Source organism: Cygnus atratus, chromosome 1 (genome assembly GCF_013377495.2).
Source record: "Cygnus atratus isolate AKBS03 ecotype Queensland, Australia chromosome 1, CAtr_DNAZoo_HiC_assembly, whole genome shotgun sequence".
NCBI classification, from domain to species: Eukaryota; Metazoa; Chordata; class Aves; order Anseriformes; family Anatidae; genus Cygnus; species Cygnus atratus.
Genome location: NC_066362.1, coordinates 142722389 through 142745702, shown reverse-complemented (window position 1 = coordinate 142745702; position 23314 = coordinate 142722389). Strand labels below are relative to the sequence as shown.

Below are 23314 nucleotides of genomic sequence, written 5' to 3'. Positions count from 1 at the left end.
AACAGGATCCCTCGGCTTTGGCGAAGCCGCGTTATTAAATAAGCATCAGGGGTTTAAAGAAACAAAGGCTGGAGAAGGCGAGGTGGGGGGGAGCCTTATTTTAGGAAGGGGGCCAACAAAGCTGAGATGTTTAGGAGGGGGAAGCATCTACACCCTTGGAAGAGAGCAAGTGCCGGGTGCCAGCTGCAGAGAGCCTACAAGAACGGGTGTCTCCGATCCTTTTGTCTCCTTATATGGTAAAATGATAGCGAGGGGTTTCGCTGGGCTGGGGAAGGCAGCAGCCTGCTTCCACACCACGCTGCCTGCAGAGCTGAAATGAGAAGAGCTGCTCTGGGCAGGCACTAGGGAGCCCCGGCTGGCTGTACCGCTCTCCTCTGCAGGCAGGCCGGAGTGCTCATTACCCATTTGTTAATGGACGTGACCCCCTGCCCCTGGTCCGGGAGGTGACACTAGCTGCCTGCTGCTGCTCTGTAAGTAAATATCCCTTTTTTCCCCCCCTCTCCCTCCCCTCTACCCACCGACTGTGCCTTTGAAGGCGCCGCTGGAAACAAAGGGTGCAGAGAGATGGAGAGGGATGTGTGATGTGGTACCCAGTGGGTTGTTGGGTAAGGAGGCGAGGAGAGGGATCGCTGGTCCCCCTTTCTCCTGAGCGCACAGCCAGGGTTGTGAAGAGGAGAAAAAAAGACGAATTCCTCATCAGAGCAGTTAGTGCTGCGTGTCCGAGCTGATGAGGCACCGGGTCATTTCATGTGTACCTGTTTTTAATGACTGCATTGTGCTGTGGGTGTAAGCCGCTGGGGAGGTCATAGCAAGTCAGAGCAGGGATCTTGGGTTTCTCACACCTCTGTGCACACTTCCTGCTTCCTAGCGCAACAAAGGATGATTTTTGCACTCTAGCAAGAGCAGATGCACATGAAACAAAGGTAGCCTTTCCTGATCGCAGGCAAGCACTGTGGACGGATTGTGCATGGGAAAAATGGGGAGCCGCCAGCACCACATTTCTTCTTTTTATGTGGCAAGAATAAATTAGATTGCAAATCCCAATTAATAGCTCTGAATCCCTTCCTTTCATCCTTCTCTCTCTGTGCATGTGTGTGCAGCCACGATAATGTACGTGCTTACTATATGCCACCGAACATGGATTGCTCTGTGTACATAATAAAGGAAATACTAACTTTCATTGTCTGCATTAGTGGCTGCTCTAAACTTCCTACTTCCCTAAAAAGATATGGCTTTTGTTTAGTTCACTCAATACCGGCGTATTTCAGCTTTGCTCTGTACAGAGGCACACAAGAAAGCAAGCCTTGTAAAATCTATACAGCAGCTGCTGCTGTTATTCCCCTGATGCCTATCTAGGGGTATATTAACTGAGATTGCTGATTGATCTTTAGGTCCAAGGTCAATAGCTGTAATATATATTGTTGGCTATACATATTTGTACGCTGTCTTAAACAGGAATTGTCCTAGAAGTGCCAACAGAAGGGTATGTATTATCAGACACTCACACAGATCACGGTGTGAAGGAATTCTGTAGCTAAGGTTGCCATTTCTGTTATGAACCTTATTTTCATCAGTTCATACACTTACAGAACTCCCTGCTATATGGCTAAAGTATTCTGTATCTTTTATCAGCCAGATGGTAAACTTTGAAGTTGATTGCTTCGGGCATTTAGATTTGAAAAATAGAAAAATAGTACTTTTTAAAAAAAAAATCTTATAAAAAATTGTGGTTGTTTTCTGTGTCTGTACATATAACTGGGAAAAGACGCACCCACAAGACTGTTCTATCCATAGAGCCCATGTATATTCTAGATCACATTTGGGGAAAAATTAAAAAAAAAAAAATTCATATGAGGTGCTGTATCTATTAAAAACTCAGCTCCAAACACTACCTTGTGGCACTACTATATCCACAATCTGGCCAGAGCTCTAATAAAACTATCTTTTACACTAGCCATAATATAGATATTGATTTGGGGCTGTCCTTTGGCTTCAGAACCAACACACAGTTGGGATGAGGTGCCAGCTGGAAGGTCAAAAAACGTGTTGTTGAGAAATCATGTCTGTGGAAGTTACCTGGGGTTCCCACCTGACACCTCCACTTGACTAGCAGGCCTGAGGCTGGGAGGTGCACCAGTGCCTGAGATTTTTTTCCAGAATGCTTAGAAGATCCTAAGATGGCAGAAGAGTTGGGGTAGAATTTACTTATTCTTTATTCTTACCATTCTATTGAATGTGCTCCCAAGGGAATCAGCAGTGCTACACACTTAAGCACCAAATAATCACTTCCTGGTGGTTGTTTATTTTATAGCACCTTCTCATTATTTTCTGTGAGATCACTGCTATCATATAGCAGCAGCTGCTTTGTTGGACATTATTTATGCAAAAGTTCCACCATGAAGATCATTCAATGGCAATTTAGTCTTTATCTATAACTGATCAAAGTACTCAGATACAGATAACACTCTCTTTCCTACCCAAGATAATACAGTTTCTTAAGGAAGTCTCTTTCCCTGAAATCACATCCTTCCTATAAGTACAGACAGACATCAGCACTCCCAGAGATCACACTTTGCACTAGAAAAGGTTTAGACAACTCCTTCAGTCACACACAATGTAGTCCTGCAAGTTCCTATTATGCTTTAAATATCAGGAGATTAAAATAAATAAATAAATAAATAAATACAGGTCCTGCAATTTTAAGGGCTGATGTGATGGTTTCTGCCACATTTCCATGCAAATTCAAGCTTTCACCCCAAAAGAAAATGGGGGGAGTGGGCTGTAAAGACCTACACTCACACGAGTGAATCCTGGCTCTGTTCCACAGGATACTGAGTCCCAGGTCTGAGAACCAAGCAACGTCTTACCTGCTGTTATCCTCACCTCCTTGCCTTGCAGTGTGCAGGACATTCCGAACTCAAGGGGGGGACTGGGTAAATGTTAACACCAACAGCCAGAGGACATGGCTTCTCCTCTATGAAAACTGGGCTGAAAACTGGATGAATGCCTGTTGCTGCTGGCCAGTACACCACCACTCTTTCTAGGACCCTAAAGGCGAGTTATGAGCAGGTCTGAGGCTAATTTGTGTTGGATAAATTGATCCTAAGAATCATCAAAGAAACTCTGTATGGTGTAGTGTTGTAGACAATCACCTTACCGCATTTGGGTACTGCTTCAGAGACTGCGGATCTCATAATTTGCATTTTAGGTTGATTAATTTTAATTGTGCAATTTTTATGGTTCATTTACATATGCACAGTTATTTCTGATGCAGATTCTTCCCAAGTGAGAGTGTGAAATGGCAGGGTAATGAAAGTTTTCATGGAGATAAATCTTGGATAAATTGACTGCCAAAGAAGCATTAACATTAAAACAATACTAATTAGATATGCATATATATGTAATCATAGGAAAGTTTGGGTCTGAAGGGACCTTAAAGACCATATAGTTCCAACCACCCTGACATGGGCAGAGACATCTGTCACTGGACCAGGTTGCTCAAAGCCCCATCCTACCTGGCCTTGGACACTTCTAGGGATGAGGCAAAACACTAGAGGCTTATTTTAAATCTGAGTACAATAATGCTCACGCCAACTCAAAAAATTTCAATCTTCATTTTTTTTCCTTTTTCCATACCTTTCTACATTATATTGGCTAACTAGGTTGATAATGTTTAGTGCATATATAGTAAAACGCTGTAAGAGGGATGTAGGTGAATGTAACACTGACATAAGAATATTCATATCTCCCTTTCACAGCAAATTTTCAATTTTGAATTTGCAAATATATCAGCCACAGAAGAGCAAGTTCTAGGACTGCACTTTGTTTGGCAGGAAGCAGTTCTAGACCCTTGGCAAACACAGGAACAAGGGTTCAAAACTCACCTCTCTTTACTTCATCTTGCATAATAAAAGTACTAAGTTGCATAAAACAGTAAAATATTTGTAAGCATTTCCCTAGCCCTGTTTTGTCATTGCTCTGAGGAACTTTTGGGATTTAGACCAGAAGTATCTTCAGAGACCACTGATCTTCCACCAGAGACCACAGTATCTTCCCACCACTGATGAATTCCTCCTCCGTGCTATGCAGTGCATCTCTCCATGGTCCACCCAACATCTTCCTTCTTCAGTTAGGAAGGATCTCACCTACAAAAGGATTGCTTGTTTCCTTGTCCCCTGGCTCATTTTGTCTTTCAGTGCTTGTTCCCAAGTCTCTCATGCACCACAGACACTTTGACTCAACATTAACAGCTGATGTCTTTGCTCGCTATGTCCAGTCCCCATCCCCAAACCCCAGCCAACGAACTGGACCAAACTGGTTTCACCTACTTGTAGTTCACCTATTTTTCTAGGATACGCCCCTCTGAATGGTCATCACTAAGACTTATGTAGCCTTTTTTTCCCACATTTTGGAAAGCCAATGGCCCAGGAGCTTAGCAGAGAAGTATGGATGCCTCACAGTATCGAGGCATTCATTGCTACAGTAGTTTCGCACAGCAGATGAAAGACGTGCATTAACTGTCCTCCACATCAACATGTGTGCCAGTTATCTTAGACAGAAAGGGCTTTTGTGGTCTTGACTCTGTAAACAGAAACAGAGAGAAAGAGACGGAGCTGTTTTGCTTAAGTCCAGGACAAATAACAAAGCATTCTTCCTGCATAGGATCCTCCCAGTTTTGTTTCTATACTTTCTAGAAAGAAGCAAACATTAGATATTTAGGACACTGTTCTATTTTTGTGTCCTTGATTGTATTATACAGGATTTCAAAAATATAGAGGAACTCAGAAATTTCATTGCATAGTAGAACATGATTTTTTTTTCTGGATATTTTTATCTTAGAGTCTGATTTCCTTGACATTAGCAGTGTTCCTGTCAATAAGAGAAAATGATACTTCTCTGGAAAAATATATCTCTATTGGAGCCTAATAGCTGCAGTCATTTAGCTTAAATATTTTTTTTCCGTAGGGTAGAGCCAGAGATAACTGCAGGTTTTATTAATCTTATACTATTTTTCTCCTTTCTCACTTTCTGTTATCTGCTTAAAAGTTCTTACCAGAAATATGAATTTCTGTGCTTAAGTAATGTCAAGTATTTGACCTCTCTCTTTCGAGTAAGTCTTAGCTTATTCCACAAGAGAAAGAAGGCAGACAGCAGTTTCAAAAGGCTTTGAAATAGAACATAAGAGCAAGCCTTTCCGCTTGAGCTGTGCTCTTCCTTGCTATGGTAGATGTAAGAGTCATGCTCTGTGTTATTTAAATAGGCTCCTTTTGTAAATGAAATGTATGCAGGAATGTTTGTAAAACCATACATCCTCTAGTCACTTCAATATCAACCTCAGTTAATCATAGTGTAAATTGTGTGGGGTGCACTGTCAAATTATCAGTGCTCATTTCTTCTGTGGGATCTGTACTTACTACCACTGGTGCTTACTCCACAGTTGCAGGAATGGCTCTAAACTGGAGCAGTTCCTTACTGAATGCCAAACACAACAAACCACACAGAAACCGCAACTGGAGTGTTCCTTCTCCACCGTTGTGACTGTACGCAGGGAGCCACATTGAGAGCCTTCCTACACAAGAAACATTTTCTGTTCTTTATTATTATTATTACTTTAATGAAAGCAATCTTAAATAGCAGACTTTCCACTTTCTATTTCATGATAGGCTGACTGTGCTATCCAGACAGGAACCAGGTATGCTTTGGTTATCTGCACATGTTAATGCAGTCTGTCTGCTCAGAAAATTGCTCTAAAGTACTTAAAAAGAAACACTGGAATGTTATACCATAAGCAAAATAAGTCATCTATGTACAAGCAAGATGAGTTGCTGGAAAAACCTGTGATTCTAAAGAATATTTTAAGGTAACTTTAAAAGGTCCATTAAAAACTAAAGTTTGTTGTTGTTGTTGTTGTTTGTTTGTTTAATACTTTTTAATATTTAGTATGTATATAGAAAAGTTTGGGTGGGATATTTAAGATATGGGTACAATTTTTATGTATTTTATTATTATGTTAAAATACTAAATCAAGTTTTCCCTGCTTTTGCAAGGTAATTGATAGGAGATCTACAAATACCTTCTCTGAGCTTAAAACCTTCAGAAGCAGCAAGGGACACCTCTGTAATCAGATATTTCTGACATCCTAACCTTGACCTGGATACTGGTAGAGCAGTCTGGACATTGTTAACAGGACTGATTTGGAAGAGCAATGACATGTTGTGTTACGAGGCCTTGATTTCTTGAAGACAAGGTGCCAAATCTTTTGATGGGTTTACTACAGGACTGCTCTTCCACAGCAACAAGAGAAAGAAGCTTCCACTTTTTCCTCAGCTTAAAAATGACAAGAGAAAGAAAGACTGAAGCCAGATCTGTCCCTGTCTCATTTACAAGCTTAGCATAAGCCCCAGATCATGGGATACAGGGACACCCAGCAACTCATTCCCTGCAGTAATCATGCCTCCCTTTTTCAAGGACCTGCACAAAAAGTGATGGTATGAACAGCTGCCATAGTAATAAGCTTCAGTGTCTCAATAACCTTGCAAAAGTACAACTCTTTCCCTCTTTTTAATGAAGAAATTCATCTTTACAGAGTGGTAGGCCAGCAGCCACTGTCAGGAACAGAGGGCCTGTGGAAGGAGAAGAGCAGATGGCTGAGCTTTCCGTAGGATGAGCTCTGTATCACTTGCATCTCAGCATCTGGCTTAGCTTTTGGAAGTTAAGGAAGCAAATGTCCTTCTGTGATCCGTAGAGAGACATTTACCTGTTCTGCATCAGCTGGCTCGGTTCCCCATGGCCAGGAACCCGCTGCTGGAGGGTCAGGGATGCAAGCAACACAGAGAGGTAGCACCTGTTCTGTGGCCAGCTGGAGCTCCAAGCACACGGGTTTCCGTACAGGCTCTGCCATCAGGGTGTCTGTGGGCATTCATCCCATGAAGCAGAACTTAAACAATACCTGGTCAGCCAAAGAAAGAGGGCTACTGCCCCTAAATGCATCCCAGGGTTGTTAGGCACTGGAATGGGCTGCCCAGGGAAGTAGTTGAGTCACCATCCCTGGAGGTCTTTAAAAGACGTTTAGATGTAGAGCTTAGTGGTATGGTTTAGTGGAAGACTTGTTAGTGTTAGGTCAGAGGTTGGACTAGGTGATCTTGGAGGTCTCTTCCAACCTAGATGATTCTGCAATTAAATTATGTGATTAACCATGCAGGACTGTTTTGGATGTTTGTGGTGTGCATCTGTTCCAGCTAACTTCCACCCACTGAAGTTCAGGTGGATTCTGACTGCATGTTACATCTTTTTTCCACTTGTCAGTGCTACTGGCAAATGGTCATTTCTTTACTTCTCCTGAAGTGAATTTAAAAGATATATGTGTATATATATATATATATATATCTCCCCTTCTCTCCTGCCCCCCTGCATGACATTATTGCCTGGCGTGGAAAAATGATTAGCACTTAGAAGAGTGGCTTGCAGTTGCTGCAGTAAGATGGTAGATAATGAATGTGGCAATAGCTGCTAAGTTACAGGAAAATAATCACCTCTTGCCAGAAAGACCAGCACAGTTTGAACTGCTAGTTCATAGTTGCAAAGGATATCATAAATCTTTGCAATTTAGCCTTTGGAACATTAACATAAATTGTTTCCAAATGCTCTGGACCTGCATGGCTTATGTCACTGGAGTTGCCAGACACAAATCTTCCTTTCTCAGGGGAAGGAAAATAAACAGATCAAAAACACTCCATGTGCACAGTTCTTCTGGGAAAAAAAAAAGTCAGGTGGGAGAAATGTGTGTACATGTTGGAAGAAGATGGGTGTCTCCAAAGAACTTTTATTTCATGTGCAGGTGGCTGACAGAACACCTTGCTCTCAGGGGCACAGGTAAAGCCCTAGCCCTATAGACCTGACCAAGGTCAATAGCATATCGCCGTTAGGCATCTACAGGGGTTTAGTTCAGTATGTTTAAATACCATAACAACAAGAGATCAGAGTTTCACTTCTCTAAATAAACTAAAACACTCCTACATTTTTTAGACAATTTAGACAAGAACATCTCTTATTAGGCTTGCAAACATAGCTGGAAAAAGCATACATGGTCTGGGGCAGCTAGTCCCTTCTTCCAGTAGCTCACGTAGCTTCCAGTAGATCATGTCATGGGATGGGAGAACACCACATGGTTCCTTAATAAACCCTAATTTTTACGAGATATGATATGATAACTTCAACAATTGCTTCTAGTAAAATGAGCCTGTTTGAGCTGATAGGGGAAGAAGAGGAAAAGCACAGCTTTTATTTCAGCCTACTACTTACTTTTTGGTAATTTTCATGTCAATTCTTACATCCTGGAAGACACTATCTGGGTAGTGCTAACATTTAGCATAAGCTGGAACTTCCCTTCTGGGCATGCAGGGGAAAGCTGTTTTCCTTTTGGAGATGTACTCGTTATGTCTAATGCTGTAGGAGGGAGACTATGGCAGAAAAATCAATTTCTCCCTTATGCTAATGTTGAGAGCAATCTGAAATTGCATCAGTATAAAATGACTACTGCAATAAAATCTAAAGACCTTGTGGTACTACAGAGAGGCGTAATAAAGATGAGCTTCTGGCCCACAGAGCTCTACAGTCAACAAGTATCAGCACAATAGAAAGTCATTAATCAATGGCAAGGAGGCAGAACTGCAATTTGTGCCTGTCCACAACTGTGAAAATAGTCTTTTTTTTTTTTTTGACAGGCAATTAAGCATTGCTCAGTGTGATTTCACATTTGTTTGTAAGGCAACAGTGATAGGATTATTTTGACATTCCTACTAATATTCAGCAGATAGGCCCTCTGATTATTTTAGATTTAATTTCTTCCCTCCGGAGAAGAATAAAACTTCCAAAATATCCTCAAAATATCACATAGTGGGTTGTGAGATTCAGTCCAAGATTCGAATCTAAACAGCCTGGAGCTTGGGATGTTTCACTCTGAATTCCAGCTTTCTGAAGGAAACCATATGAACCTGAATGCCTAACTCTAAGAGATATTGGGTCTGAAACTGGTGCCAGATCCAATGAAGAAGTCACATAACTAAAACCAAAATGCAGATCTTAGAAATTTTCCTTTCTTGATGTTTAATTTCCCAGACTGCTGGAGCTGTGCCTCTAACCCTAACCAGAAATACCCCTTCAGGGTCTTCTCAGAGTGGAGTTCACCCCAAATCTATTTGGGACATAGAAATTAGGTCTGTCTCTCCCTGCTCTGGGAGGGACCCAAACCACTTTGACAATCTCAGAGCACAGTTAACAAAATCACATCCCTTTCAGAGTGTGTCTAGCTATTTTCCAAAATAGTGGTAGTGACTCTTCTTATAACAAGCAAGCAGTAGTAACGATTGCCTCTGTTCCTGTGAAAAACACCCAGAAAATAATAGAGCACTCAAGAAGAACACCCCCGTGACATCGGAACATCCAGTTCAGATGGAATAGTCCTTGCTTCCAGTCATGAACCACTTCTATTTTACATTTTGCAGCTTTGGATGAATAATAGAAATGGTATAAACCTTTAAGGGAATCACAGTCTATATTTTTCACTCTTACACATCTCACAATCTTACACATGGCACAGAAAGTTTTGGCTCTTTGGTATTGCACACCTACTTCTAATTCAAGACTAGAAAAAAAAATAAAAAAAAAATCTGAAGAAATGTGAAAAATGCAAGTCCATACACATTTCTTGCTCAGATTTCAGCTTTATAATAATGCAAGTTTACTGTGCAACCAAATCCTATCATTTAAAAAGGTGATAGGGTCTGGTAAAAAGCTGTATATTTCTGTCCTAAATACCTACCTTTTAGACAAAGCTATCACTCCTCTCAGACTCAATGATACATACAGACAACTTTATACTAGTCTGACTCCATTTATTTTGCTGAAATTACTCCTTGAAGGAATTTGCTTGAAGCAAATTAAGTCCTTTCTACTTCTTTCATGGAAAATACAAATGTGTTATGTAGGTTGGGAATATAAATGGGCTCAAAATGGAGGGAATATAAATCCACCAACACCGACTAAATGTTCTGGCAAAGACTGCACCTCTACTTCAAAAGGAAACTGACCTGCAGGAAGCGGGTTATGAAGCAAAGATAGCTTTGTACCAGCCCTGTTTCTGGTTTTCTTTCCTTCTGCTGTCATTGCTAGCCACTGCTGGTGGAGATGGTCTACAGGTGAACCTTGGGTAGTCTCTGTACTTCCTTCTCCAGTGTAATTCTCCTTATTTTCCATCATTTTGTTATCAATAGATATGCTCCTCTTTATTCCTTAAGGACTGAGAGCACCTAGCATACTCCTAGCTCTCCTTTTGGATAAGGAAGTTAATTAGTTCCTCCCCCACAGCTTCTGTGGGGTGAAAACAGCTGCACTGCTGCTCCTTTTGAGTTGGTCATAGCACGGATGACCAGCTGCTAGGATTTGTCTTCCAAGCACTTTGGGGAGTTCAGTGGTTTGAGATTACCTAGAGCCATCATGTACCTGCATCACACATACAAAAGCTCTCACCTCTTAGCCTGTGTGAGTCACCACACAATTCAGCAGCTGACAGATCATCAAAAATAGAAAGCCTTCTAGCCGCCAAATCCAACTTTGCCCATTCAGACCACCCTACAACCTTAATCAAACCCCAGCTACAGGGGATATAGGCTAATAAGAACTGAAATCCTGGAGGAGAACTAAGAATTTCAGAATGCCCTAAGGGTAGCTCCTCCAGCCAAAAGAAGAGGACAAACTCCAGGATCAAGGGACCCGTGCCAAGAACACTAAGCAAGTAACAACTTTTTGTTTAAAAGTGAGGGCTAAAGTTGGCAAAAGCACTGCAGCTGCTGTGAATGTCACTTGTGTGTGAAAGACAGAGATAGTCACTTAAGCCATTAGTACCCAAAGCATTTAAGGCTTTATAGACCAAATCTGGCTTAAAGGGGAGCCCAGACCTGGCAGGCAGTGAAGGTCATGCAGTACAGGTGGAATGTGCTTTCTGCCTGGGAAATTCCCCTTCCTAAACAGGCAGCTATGTCCTGCTCCAGCTGTAACCTCTGAGCAGATTTCAGGTGTAACACACACTGTGAGCCTCAGGCTAAGAAGCTGATGATTCCAATTAAACCCAGACCCAAAATAAATTGTCCCAGGCAGTAATGAACATTCATGCAAGTAATCAAAGGCATTCGTGTCATTGTTCCTTGTGTGTGCATCCAAAATATACTGGACACATAACAAGACCAGAGGAGAAAATAGCAAGTGACCCTGATTCAGACAAAATGATCTCTTGCAGTGTCTTTTAGTGTTTTTTTTTTTCCTTCCATAAACATTATCAGACATTTGGTTTAACCAGGGTAGCTAGCTCTTGTTTGTGTCCCACTAAACCACAGCAGTTGGATAACTCATTCCGTGGCATCAGAGAAGGCTCAGACGCACAATTACTGCCCCCCCAGCTCCTGCTGCTAACAGCACCCACAGTCCTGTGTGTGAGCAGCGATGGAGGGGTAATGGCTCTCTGCAGAGCAATGATTTTCAGCCATGGGCTTATTGAGAATGCAGAGAAGGAAAGTGCAGAAGCACACGGCAGTGGTGTTAGATAGCCTGTGCATGACTAAAATCTACCAGCAATGCAAAACTTCTCGCCTTACAGAAGAGATGCTGGTCCTTCTGGAGATTAGCTGGTTCATCCTCTTAAGATATTTGGTTTCCTCCATCCCCTACAGAGACAACATCTTGCATTGGGCCTGTAGGTCAAACTTACTTGATATTCCTTAGGCATCCCATGTGAATTCTTCACAATCAGGATTTACCCATTTTCCTTTCTCTGGTCTCTAACAGTAGCTCTGGTCAAAGACATGTCAATGGTGGATAAAATAGATGGGCTACAGTCTTTGCCCAGGGCCACAAGATTTATAGTTTTATTCTTTTGTGTTGATTTACCTGATTGAAATTTGAATTTTATAAACTGGAATTGATAATAAAGCCTTCTTGGGGGATTGGGTCAACATGCTTAGTCTAATAAATGCCTGTTTCTGTCTTTGTGGCAGAATAGCTGGTCTCCAGACACCAACATGACTGAACGCTTTGACTGCCACTACTGCAAAGAGTCCCTGTTTGGCAAGAAGTACATCCTGAGGGAGGACAGCCCCTACTGCTTGAAATGCTATGAAAACCTCTATTCCAACACCTGTGAGGAATGCAAAAAACCTATTGGTGCTGACTGCAAGGTACGGCAGAGATGTGTCTTGTTATGGAAATCTTGGCAGAGTAATATACTACCCCATGAGCGCCTAATTCACTAATGCAATGAATGAATGATTTGGTCCTCAAAGCGCTAGACACTTCTTTGGAACCAGCCGGAATGGAGGGTGCTTTGCACCTCTTAAAACACAGTTGAGCAACAAACTTTCAAATGTTTGTTAATTTAGTTTGGAAGGGTGCCCTGAATGCCCAGGGCCTTATATAGCTGGAGGGCATGATGCACAGGTTGAGAGAAGGGGGTGCTCTGAGCAGCAACAGACCCAATTTAAAGCACCAGGAGGGTTTTCGGGTGAAAACATTTGATATTAAAAACACATGTAATCCTTCAGTATTCCCCAAAGTTACCGGGTTAAATTTAGTGACATCTTTCCAAAGGTAATACAGTGCTGACATTTTACTTTATCATTTAAGACGGAGAACACTGTCTTTACGTGGGAGCCTTTAGAGGTGTCTGAAGCATGGTGCTATTATCTTTCTGGACCCCTGTACCCATTTTTCATCTCTTCCCATGTCAAGCCCTTATTTAAAAAGCATATTAATAGAAATGGAAAAGCACCCTTCTTCCTGCAAGCCACGGGATGATCTGATGATAGGAAGTCTCCTTAACTCATTAGGAGAGCCCAACTGGCCTTGGGGCCAGCTAGGATCTGGAAAGGTGGCAGAAGCCAATTTTTCCTGCCTTTGGGTAGGAGGGAGCTAAGCTGTTGCTGGCTCTGCAGCGACCACAATTGTCATCAAGAGACAAGACACACTCAGAAAAAGATGCCAACTCATGGACCACAAAAATCTGGCTAACACTGACCAAAGTAACACGTCAGTCAGAACACAATTAGACTTTTAAATGGAGAATAATGATAGTGGAGCCTAACTAAAGATTACATAAGAAAGAGCAGAGGCCTAGCTTGCTTGGGCTATGCATTGCTGCACCACATGGCAACACCTACCTGCTCTAAATGAGGTGTGACCACCTGCTTTCCTGTTAAATTATCCCAAACAACTGGAGTTCACACCAGTTTTACTCTGACTGAATGAAGATAGATGATATTTGAGGCATCCAGTGAAGTGTTTGTTGAACTGCTATGGACGGATTTCATCCCACATACACCCTCCCTGCACAAAATTGACATATTCAAAGTTGGCCAAGAGTTTCACTGGCAGCATAGGTTTGCATTAAAACAGCAATTTACGTTACATGGCCATGGGATTCTTTGATTTCCTTCATTTGATTTCCTTCATTACTGATCCATACCTCTAGGAACATGAATTAATTCATATTACTGGTACTACCACACTATCATTACCTCAAAGACTCAGAGATATAAAAGTATATGATTATCCAGACCAAGAAAATTTGATTTCTTGTCTTCCAAACTTATCCATTCTACCCTATTCGAAAATGGGTAGGAAAGCCCCTTTCAGAAGCCTTAAAAAGGTGAAAATGTTTGACCATCATGACAGAGAACTGGCAATAACTGGTAAGAGGTTATAAAACTGCCAGTTTTCCTATAGCTCATAAATATGCAGATTAGAGAAGAAATACAGCTGGCCTGACCTGGAAAAGCAAAATATTTCTGCCCCATTCTAGAATGTGCTTTTGTTTTAAGGCCTCCTTCTAATCCCCTGAGAAGATATTTCCATGTGTTGATATTCAAGAATTTCAAAACTTGGACTGGCTTCAACAAATCTCGGACAAAGTATTCAGGAATTAATCAGGCTGAACTTTTCAACCCAAATTTATGGATTTAGGGAGTGTGGGTGTTATCCAATATACTTCATTTCTGTATTTTTAAGCAAAACACACACTAATAGCAGATGAAAAACAACAACAACAAAAAAAAAGCAACAAATTAATTTTCTGCAATACAAGAATATTTTTATATGTAAAGAACCAAAACTACATGTGGAGAACCAAAACTAAAAGATAGCAAATAAAGATTTCTTAAAGAGATTAACTGTGTACCAGGAAAAAATGCATCCTTTGTTTTTGTTTGTTTCTGTGACTGCTGTTTGTGCCTCCAAATAATCGTCTATGCTATAGCCTTTCAACCTGTTGACCAATTTTAAGCAAATTTTGATAAATGGATAAATGTTCCTAAGCTCTTCAAGTCTTCTGAAAATAAAATATGTTGTGAGTAGTAAAAAAGAGATCCCATTGAGAGGAAAACTAGAGTAGTTTTTCAAGTACAGCAACAGACTCCAGAGAATACATTTAAGAGAAAGCCCTTATAGGTTTCTCAGCCACAAGTTTCAGTCAAAGTTTTTCCATGATTGAGCATAATTCAACCGGGAAACACAAAGTGACAAAAATCATGCTGCTTCTCCTTATTGAACTATATATATACACATAAGCATCTAAACACATAATAGATTTATACACATCATACACATATATACATATATGTATCTTTTCACACATTGCATTTGCAGTACAGTCAAAACATGTCTTGCTTGGGAATAAGACCAGTATGGTTACTACAAGTACAAAGTAGACTCCATACATATTAGTTGTCCTGACATAGCCTTTATTCAGCTGTAAAATTCAGAACTAAAACTTTATGAAATGAAAGTGTTATCTGAAAGGGTAGCATCCAAGCCTCTGTGTCCTCCAGGGGCACCCACCCTTACATCCATCCACAGGACAGACTGAAAAGCCCCATCTAGCTCTCACCTCAGATCCTCATCTGCAAGTCCCTTCTTGGCCATCGCTGTTTCTCTGCACTGAGAAGAGCTGAAATTAGAACTCAGCTCCAATGGGGATGTTCCTCGTTTCACCCTGCAAAGAATTTCCTACTTGTGGGTGGCTTGGTTAGTCTATGGCTGTTTTTTAGGACTTGCAAAATTTGAGGCTAAAGACTAGGATTAAGATTCGGAGCTCCTCAAATCCAAAGAATGAACACTTATCTGCAAAATTAGGTGCAAAGCAAGAACTAGCTTTGATAAGATCATAAATGCTTACTCATCTGTGTGAAAATTACTATACAAAAGACAGCAGAAAAACAGTGAACGGAATCTCCTCTTAGTGGACAGGAGCAATCCCCTAACCAGCCCTCCCACTCAGGAGCAACCCTCCTACAGTTGAAGGGGCTACACCAAAGCAAAGCAGGTGGTGACAAGGAGGCAGCCAGCTCACCAGCTCTGACACTACTGTGGTGTCTTTCTTGCTGTGTTTCAGCACTGGTGCATAGCGTCGTCTCCCCTGGGTTACACGGAAGCTTCATATACCGAGTGGTGGGAGGCACTGGCGGACAGACAGTCGAAAAACACAATGCCATGTCTCTCACAGCTATTATACATCCTCCATATGCCAACAGGTCCTAGCAGAAATTTGATCCTTTTAAGCAGAAGAGGTTGGCATTTTGATGCCCGTGTCCCCGGTGAATGCTCCCTATGCCCACTGTTTCTTGCTTCTCTCTGGAAATCCATCCATAATGTTCTCATTTACTTAACTGCTTAAATGTGACTTTTGGTTGATTTTTGCCTTTTTTTAATAGTTTCTTTGCAGGCCCTCTGGCACAGAAACCATCACAAATACAGGAAATACCTCCAGTAATCAAGTGCTTAATGCAGACCACAAGCTGGCCTTGGCAAGCAGGAGAGGGTGAAAACTCCCTCTACAAAATGTGAGAATGAAATTAAAAGTGGAGCATGAGATAAAACTACTTTGGCAGCACGTAGGCCAAAAATGAGTCAAAAGGGTCAGTCCTACATATAAACTAAACAAAAAATAAAGCATCTAATGGTGTGGATCAGGAAAGGGTGAAAAGATGTCCTAATTTTTAAGCTCTCTTCTGCGTTGCAACACTTCCTCTGTGCATTACTGAGTATCAGACTCGCTGTCGTGAAGAGGAATGGTGACAGAGACCATTCATCTCTTCTCATATCACTACAGTGCTGGCTTCAGTAGAGTGCTGCTTAATTTTACCTTTTCTAAATACGATTTTGATAGGGAATTAACAGTCTAGTGTACTAAGCTGTTCTGTTACAGAGTGTGCGTGGCCATAGTTTGTACAGAGATTTGTTGCAGTACCCCATTTCCCCTGCTTATCCTTCTGAAGATAGCATCATTGCTAGCAAAAAAAGTCTGATGTGTTTTTCATTTGTGAACAAACATATACAGTTACTCTTCTGGTAATGGTGCCTCTAGTCTCCTTCTTCCTGTAGGGTCCCTGTTGAGAGCCAGTTCAGGAGAAAAGGCAATTCATAATGGCTTAAGGTTGCTTAGACCTATAAAGGTCTAAGACACAAAGTATTTGCAGGATATGAGGGGCTGAAAACAGCTATCCTGACAAAGTTTTCTTTGGAGATGACATGATGAAAGTCAGGGAAAATAAAGTTGTTTGAAAAGCACCTGAGGGCTTTTAAAACCGTACTTTCAAACCTATTTTGCAAGGGATGACTAAAAAGCTTTGGATACAAATGGGGTCCACATTAATTTTTCCTTATGCCATATTCCTACTGTCAGTCATCCGTGTGTGTACAATTGACCTCTTCTTGGCTCACTCTGATGTCTCCTGGAGAAACATTGCCACTCATTTGGTCCCCCCGAGGAGTGCTGAGCTGAAATTTTCAACAGAGGCAGATTCTCAGATCAAGCTGAGAGATGTACCCACTCAAATCTGAGTAGCTTCAGGTCTCGTTAATCTAGTTATGTTTATACTCAAGCAAAAGCAGATAAGGGAATTATTATTTTTCACATTCAGAAGAAATATAACTGAATGAAGTGCTAAATATTTCTTCCTGAAATTCAGCTGCAGGATTTATTGTAGCTCTTCAGAGGCAGGCATTGCCCTCCTCCCCCTCTGTTTTCACTGGGAGCACATCTGGAACTAGTTTGCAGCTCTCTGCTCTTCAGCTGCAAAACACTTGCCCAGGACAGACCAAGTCCACAAGCATCCGTGTGTAGGCATCTCTCTATATGTAAACACAGTTCCACTTCTGAAATGTCAATCTATGGTAATTCTTCAGGCTGTTATCTGTGCTTGCATGTGCTTTACCTGACGAGAGCACGTGGCTGTCAGTTTACACAGCCAGATGCACAGATTGATGGTAAAAAGTCATTCTCCAGATTTCTTTTAGGAAACATAAGAGGATTCATTAAAAACTACAGTTAAAATATGTAGCATCAGGGACTCATTTCTTTCAAGCTGCATAAAGCAGCTGAGAAGTCACACTCATCAGTATTTTAAGGATGCACTTTAGTTGTGAGTCCACAATAGCAATTGTCTTTATTAGTTCTTCCTGGAAATCCATGCAATAAACAGTAATTAGTTGTATATCACTTGTGTCTTCTGCTGGAACAGATTTGTTTATGTTCCTGTCAGCTAGCCTAACCTCGAGTCAATCCTAATGCTCTTTCAGCTTAACTGAGCACCAGCCCAATAGTCAGACAAGCTTGAAGTCATCTTTGCAGATGCAGCTTCTCCAGTGTAGAATCTGATCTAGATCAATAAATCTGTAACTTATGTGCAAGCCAACAGCTCCAGTTAGATATGCAATGTACTGACATAGACAAAACCTGATATCCACGGACTTCGTAACACTGACCTAAGAACAACCGTGAAACAATTTACAAACGGTTTCATCAGTACCTTGAACTTCCTTGCTTTGGATGGCAGATTCAGAGAAAGAAGGCAATAACCATTTCACCTGTCCAATACTCTGCTGCAGGCATGTCCAATCCAGATATCCTAAACATCCCCCACATTCGATGACACTAGCTGTTGCAATCATCCAAGCTAGCTAAAGATTATTCGCACCAGTCTGTATCTTGCTTGCTTTGGGTTGTAGCTGCGATTTATCACTTTGCCACTATGCCGTGTCTGCTACTGTGACCTGCTCCACTACTGTCCACACAATCTGCCATCGTAATCGATTCAAATATTAAACATTGCATCAGCAAAAACTAATCTTTTTCTTCATTATTCCCCTTCAACAGGAAACAGACCTTCTGCATGGTGTAATTTTGTTGATTAAACGAGGCAAAATGAAAGGAAATACCAGTGTGTGAGTTTGGGATATAAACATTAGCTTGCAGAATATTGCAAAATAAGGAGAAATGCAGGAAGTGGAAAAAAATGGAATATGTCCTGCTACAAGAGAAAGAAAAACAGATTTGTTCTCATTCTGTTTTCTTGCAGGCAAATTTCATATTTTGGAAAACCCTCTTGGCTGTATATTTTTCTGGTGAAAATATTTTTCCCCTTTGAAATCAGATTTAGGCTAATCAACTTCATTTAAAGAAGAAGAAAAAAAAAAGGAAAAGCTAAATAACTTCTAAACAAGTTTTTTTTGTTGTTCTTTGGTTGTGGGTTTTTTTGTTTTGTTTGGTTGTTTTTGTTTTGTTTTGTTTTTGATTTTGCTATTAGAAAAGTCTAAGATTTTGTGATCAGAAATCTGAATTGTTTCAAAAAGATTTAGCTGAAATGAACAGACAACCTGAGTAAACAACTGTCAGAAAGCTGTACAGTAGGACGCTTAGATATTCTCTCTCGGGCTGCATTCTCAGAGACAAAAGACATTTTGGACACTACTTGTTACTCACAGTGACCTAAGAAATTTAGGTGAGCAGCTCAGTAGTCCAAAGAGAGATTATTCATTTTGCAAATTCTTCTGAAGTTACTATAGTTTAGCACATTACTACGCATCCACAGAGCTATGCAAAAACTATTTCAGTGTTTCCTGTTAGCTATTTTTGAGAACAAGGATCCTGCTGACATAACGTTGCTATTTTAGGCTAACCTAAATCCACAGTATTTGTTTGCTCTGGGCTAAGATTGCGTGTTTGGAGTCACCTGTGACTATGCTCACATGGAGTCACTTAGGCCAGAGTAGGTCTGACACAAGCTACTGTTTCCATTCTACTTTATACAATTAGAAAAAAAAAATATTAAACTCATTCCTTTCCTTCAGTTAACCAGAATAATTCTGTGCTTCTAATTAATATACAGCAGATCTTGAGCTTGAACCTGAGAAATTATTTCTGCTGAATTTTTATACTTGTCATTCAGGACAACACTGAAACACCTCCCAACCCTGCCTCAAAATGAAGCCTACATATTTAGGGGTAGATACTCTTTTCTTGTAATGATCTGAGCTCCATTTTATCTGAAGTCCCAAAGACACTGTTTAAATGTTACTTAATCAGGTTACTTTGAATTTCAAAAGACACGATGCATCCTTTAAGTCACAGTTCTTAAAAGAACTTTTTTTGTTGTTGTTTGTTTCGTTTTAATTTTAAAAAGCACAACGGGGGAGATATTTTAAATACTTAGGTGCTCCAAGGTGCTAATCCCTTGGTCAAGAGTGTTCTGGATCAGGGGCTGCAGGTACGGTGTGGTCTCATCTTCCAGAGCGTTCAGTCTCCAGCAATGCATCTGATTTACATTTGAAACAGAAATATAAGACTTGGTAAAAATCAGTCACAGCACACACACATGCACACACACGCGAACAAAAGGAACAGGTATCAGGCCACTTCCACCCTTGGTGTAAATCTGTGGAACTAGCAGAAAGTAACCAGGAAAAGGATTTCACTCCAGCAACGAACAGCTATGAAATGACCTAGAAATTGGAAATACCTAAGACAAATAGGGGAAGTTATTATATTGCTAAAGTTAACAAGTTCTAACCTGACTCAAAACCAGGACTTTATTCTCAGAGGAAATACCTAACTGAACTGAAATTTAATTCAATTGACCTTCAGTTGAGAGTGGGTTGACAGTTGTCATCAGCTGCTTTTGGTAATCATGGCAAAATAAGTTCACCTTCATCAGAACACGCTGTTTTCTTGAGCTGTGGGAATAAGCCTCAGCTCCTGGCTGTGATTCAGATCCGAACATGTTTATATTCTCTGAGCTTCCAATTGTGCAAATTGCTCATTCTGTTTACTCTGTGGTTTTGGATTTCTATAGGATCTGTCTTACAAGGAGCGCCACTGGCATGAAACCTGCTTTCACTGCTTCCAGTGCAAGAATTCATTGGTGGACAAGCCTTTTGCCGCAAAAGAGGAACATCTACTTTGCACTGACTGCTACTCCAACGAATACTCTTCCAAATGTAACGAGTGCAAGAAGACTATTATGCCAGGTTAGGATGCTCACTTTTTGGACTGAGGAAAGATCAGGTTAAATATCAAACCCAATCTCGGCAATATTTGTGGTGACAAATATTTCTTTCCGTGACTCTCTCTGCTAAGACACGGTGAACTTCGTAAGATACAGTTGCATCCTACGTTATTTCCATGATCAGAACCCATAGTTTTCATAATGGATCTTGATAGAATTTTTATACACGTGAAGTGGATCATTCTTGAAAACCAGTATTTATTTCATTTAGTATTTTTTATTAATGGAATCTACAGTTTTCTTTAGAAGCATTCATTAAAAGGCTTTTGATGGCTGGACTACTCTTCTGTCCAATCCTGCCTTTGTACTCTGTCTCAATTGGCTTTCCATGCTTGAAGGTCAGAGGACGCTCATGCAGTTTACTTAATTCTCGGTTTAACTTTTTACATAAATACTCTAAATTTAGATTCTTCAATAAAAATGAATAATTGGTCAATATATCTGTAAGGTCTTTCTTGAGCACAAAGGTATAAAGAAACAGGAAAACAGAAAAAGACTCACTTGCACATGACAATAGGACAGCACTTGATTTTTAATTGATTTGATTGATGATTTGAGGCCTTAAAGTGGAAGGAATATTGGTCCAGCAATAAAACATTAAAAGGCAATTTGAACAATCCACATGCACGTTCCATAAAGATTACCAGTTACTTTTTGCAGTTAATTTTTTCCTTGGCTGATTCTCGCATCCGTCATCCTAGGAAAAAGCTCAAAAACACAACTTTCTTTGCGCACCTATGGTGTTTTGATAAGGGCTTGATGACTGCATAGGACGTATAAATAAGAAACTTCAAAGATATATACAAGCAGATAGACATTCATTTATCAGCATAAGCATCTTCATCTATTACTGCATGTGTACCTGTTTTTTTTCAGATACAGCACTAAAAACTGACATGTCTGAGAACAGCCAGTGCTAGTTTTAAAGCTGGAAATATTTTATTTTTATTTTTTTACTATTTTAAAGTTTGTTCATACAGCACTCCATGTTAGTACAGGAGAGCCCTCTGATCACCAACTGGAATATAACTCATTTTGAAAGAACCAGCAAGAGGCTGGATACCCTTCATGGAGATTGTTGATGCTACTCTTGTCCTTTGCTTTGCTCCACTAAACGTACAATTTAGATTTAATAAAGCATTATAATGACAAGCCCATTAAATACTAAATAATTAGAAGCTTGATCTTTCAGGCCTTCTGCAAACTGAGCTCCCACTGACTTCAACCTAGCAGGTAACAAACAGGGTTCCCCCTGCCTTGTGTTTCAGTGATAATACAAACCCAAATAAAGAACAGCTAAAAATGTGTAAATATAATTCTCGACTATTCCAAAAACATGTATCCCTATCTTTTCCCAGGATGCCACTCCTCCAAGAATTCCTTTTGGTATGGTATAAAGAGTTACCAGAACAGGGAGTGCAAAATTCTTAAAAGGTGTCCATTAACAAAACGGGTCAGCCATACTCAAGCATCAGGCAAAAAGATGAGTAACAGTGCACTTACTACATTGCTGCGAGATCTTTAAAAAACAAAACTGCTGAAGTATGGGCAGAATTTAATGAGACCAAAAAAGAAAAATGAAGTTATGATACTAGTAAACAAAGAGGAATTAATATTTGAGAAAGGGAAAATGGTAAAATTTCACCCTGTGGTAAAAGGGGTGAGAAGAGTTGGCAAAGGAATTAGTGTGGTTCTGCATCAGTAGCCAACACATAAACAGCTCGTTAGTCTTCTAAGCACTTGATATCGTGTCAACAGACAGAAAAGTGGATTAGCAGTAAACATCTCTCTTCTTTTAAGGAGAAGGAGAACCTCTTACTCTCCAAAAACTTAAACTGGTACCCCATACCTTGCGAACATAAACAAGCCTGTTTCATAGCTGCACTGCATATTCCCTGACAGCCTGTCATCAACTAGAGTTACAAATTGCATCGGTCTTGGCCAGAAATTCAGTTTGTGTTCTGGTCTCATTACAGGTACTCGGAAGATGGAATATAAAGGCAACAGCTGGCACGAGACTTGCTTTATCTGCTACCGCTGTCAACAGCCAATTGGGACAAAGAGTTTCATCCCGAAAGACAATCAAAACTTCTGCGTACCCTGCTATGAAAAGCAGTTTGCTATGCAGTGCGTCCAGTGCAAGAAGGTAGTGCTCTTATTCTCCTAAAACACAAGGGATTAAGCTCCATCACATTTTAAGTCCGATTAGGTAGAACATCGTATTTTTCTGTGTGTGAGAGTGGGTGGGTGGGTGTTAAAAGATTCAAAATCAACTGATTTCAAGAGATGATATAATATCAGCTCCCATCCTGCACCAGGCACAACATTTACTCGTGGTTTTCTTTGTCTTTGTCTGAATACAGATCTAATTACCTTTACTACCTCCTAGAAGCTTCAAAAAATTGATGGATGGATAGCAGTTTCATACCTTAAATCTCCCTCCTAGAGTCTAATTTTAACTCCATTTGAGAACAAGCTCCTAAATACTTTGGAAAGAGGCAAAGACAGATGAATGCACATATTAAACTGCATGATCACACAGAAGACGGATTTACCAGGGAATCTCCCCTTTGTGAAGACAGGAAATGAAATTAAACTGACCAGTTTTACAGCTTTTTAGGAACACTCAGGAGTCAAAAGAATTTTGGTTTGTCTAACGTCAGGGGAGCTGTTTTTGTAGGCAATGACTAGTTGTAAGAGGAAAAAGCCCAGACGAATTATGGAGAAGCAGAAAGCAAAGATTTCAGGTAAAATTTGAAATAAAGCAATCTTTGCCAAGGGAAAAAAGAGGAAAATTAAAACACACAAGGTAGTTCTTTCACTATGAAGAACAGGACAGGTGAAGGAACAGAAATGAGACAAATCCTAGCACATGAATTTAAAAAAAAGACCTACAAAGACCGGCTTTAAAAACAAAGAGCACAATTCAC

General features: G+C 40.5%; 1 protein-coding gene across 1 annotated transcript in view; it reads left to right on the top strand.

The window, feature by feature from the left end:
* The first annotated feature begins 319 nt into the window (after nucleotides 1-319).
* FHL2 (four and a half LIM domains 2) overlaps nucleotides 320-23314 on the top strand; it is a 25749-nt gene continuing 2754 nt past the window's right edge. The window contains exons 1-4 of the mRNA XM_035558110.2: nucleotides 320-470; nucleotides 12048-12227; nucleotides 20172-20346; nucleotides 22361-22530. Of these exons, the coding sequence (XP_035414003.1) occupies nucleotides 12072-12227; nucleotides 20172-20346; nucleotides 22361-22530 (501 nt within the window). The 5' untranslated portion in view covers nucleotides 320-470; nucleotides 12048-12071. The remainder of the gene's footprint in view (nucleotides 471-12047; nucleotides 12228-20171; nucleotides 20347-22360; nucleotides 22531-23314) is intronic.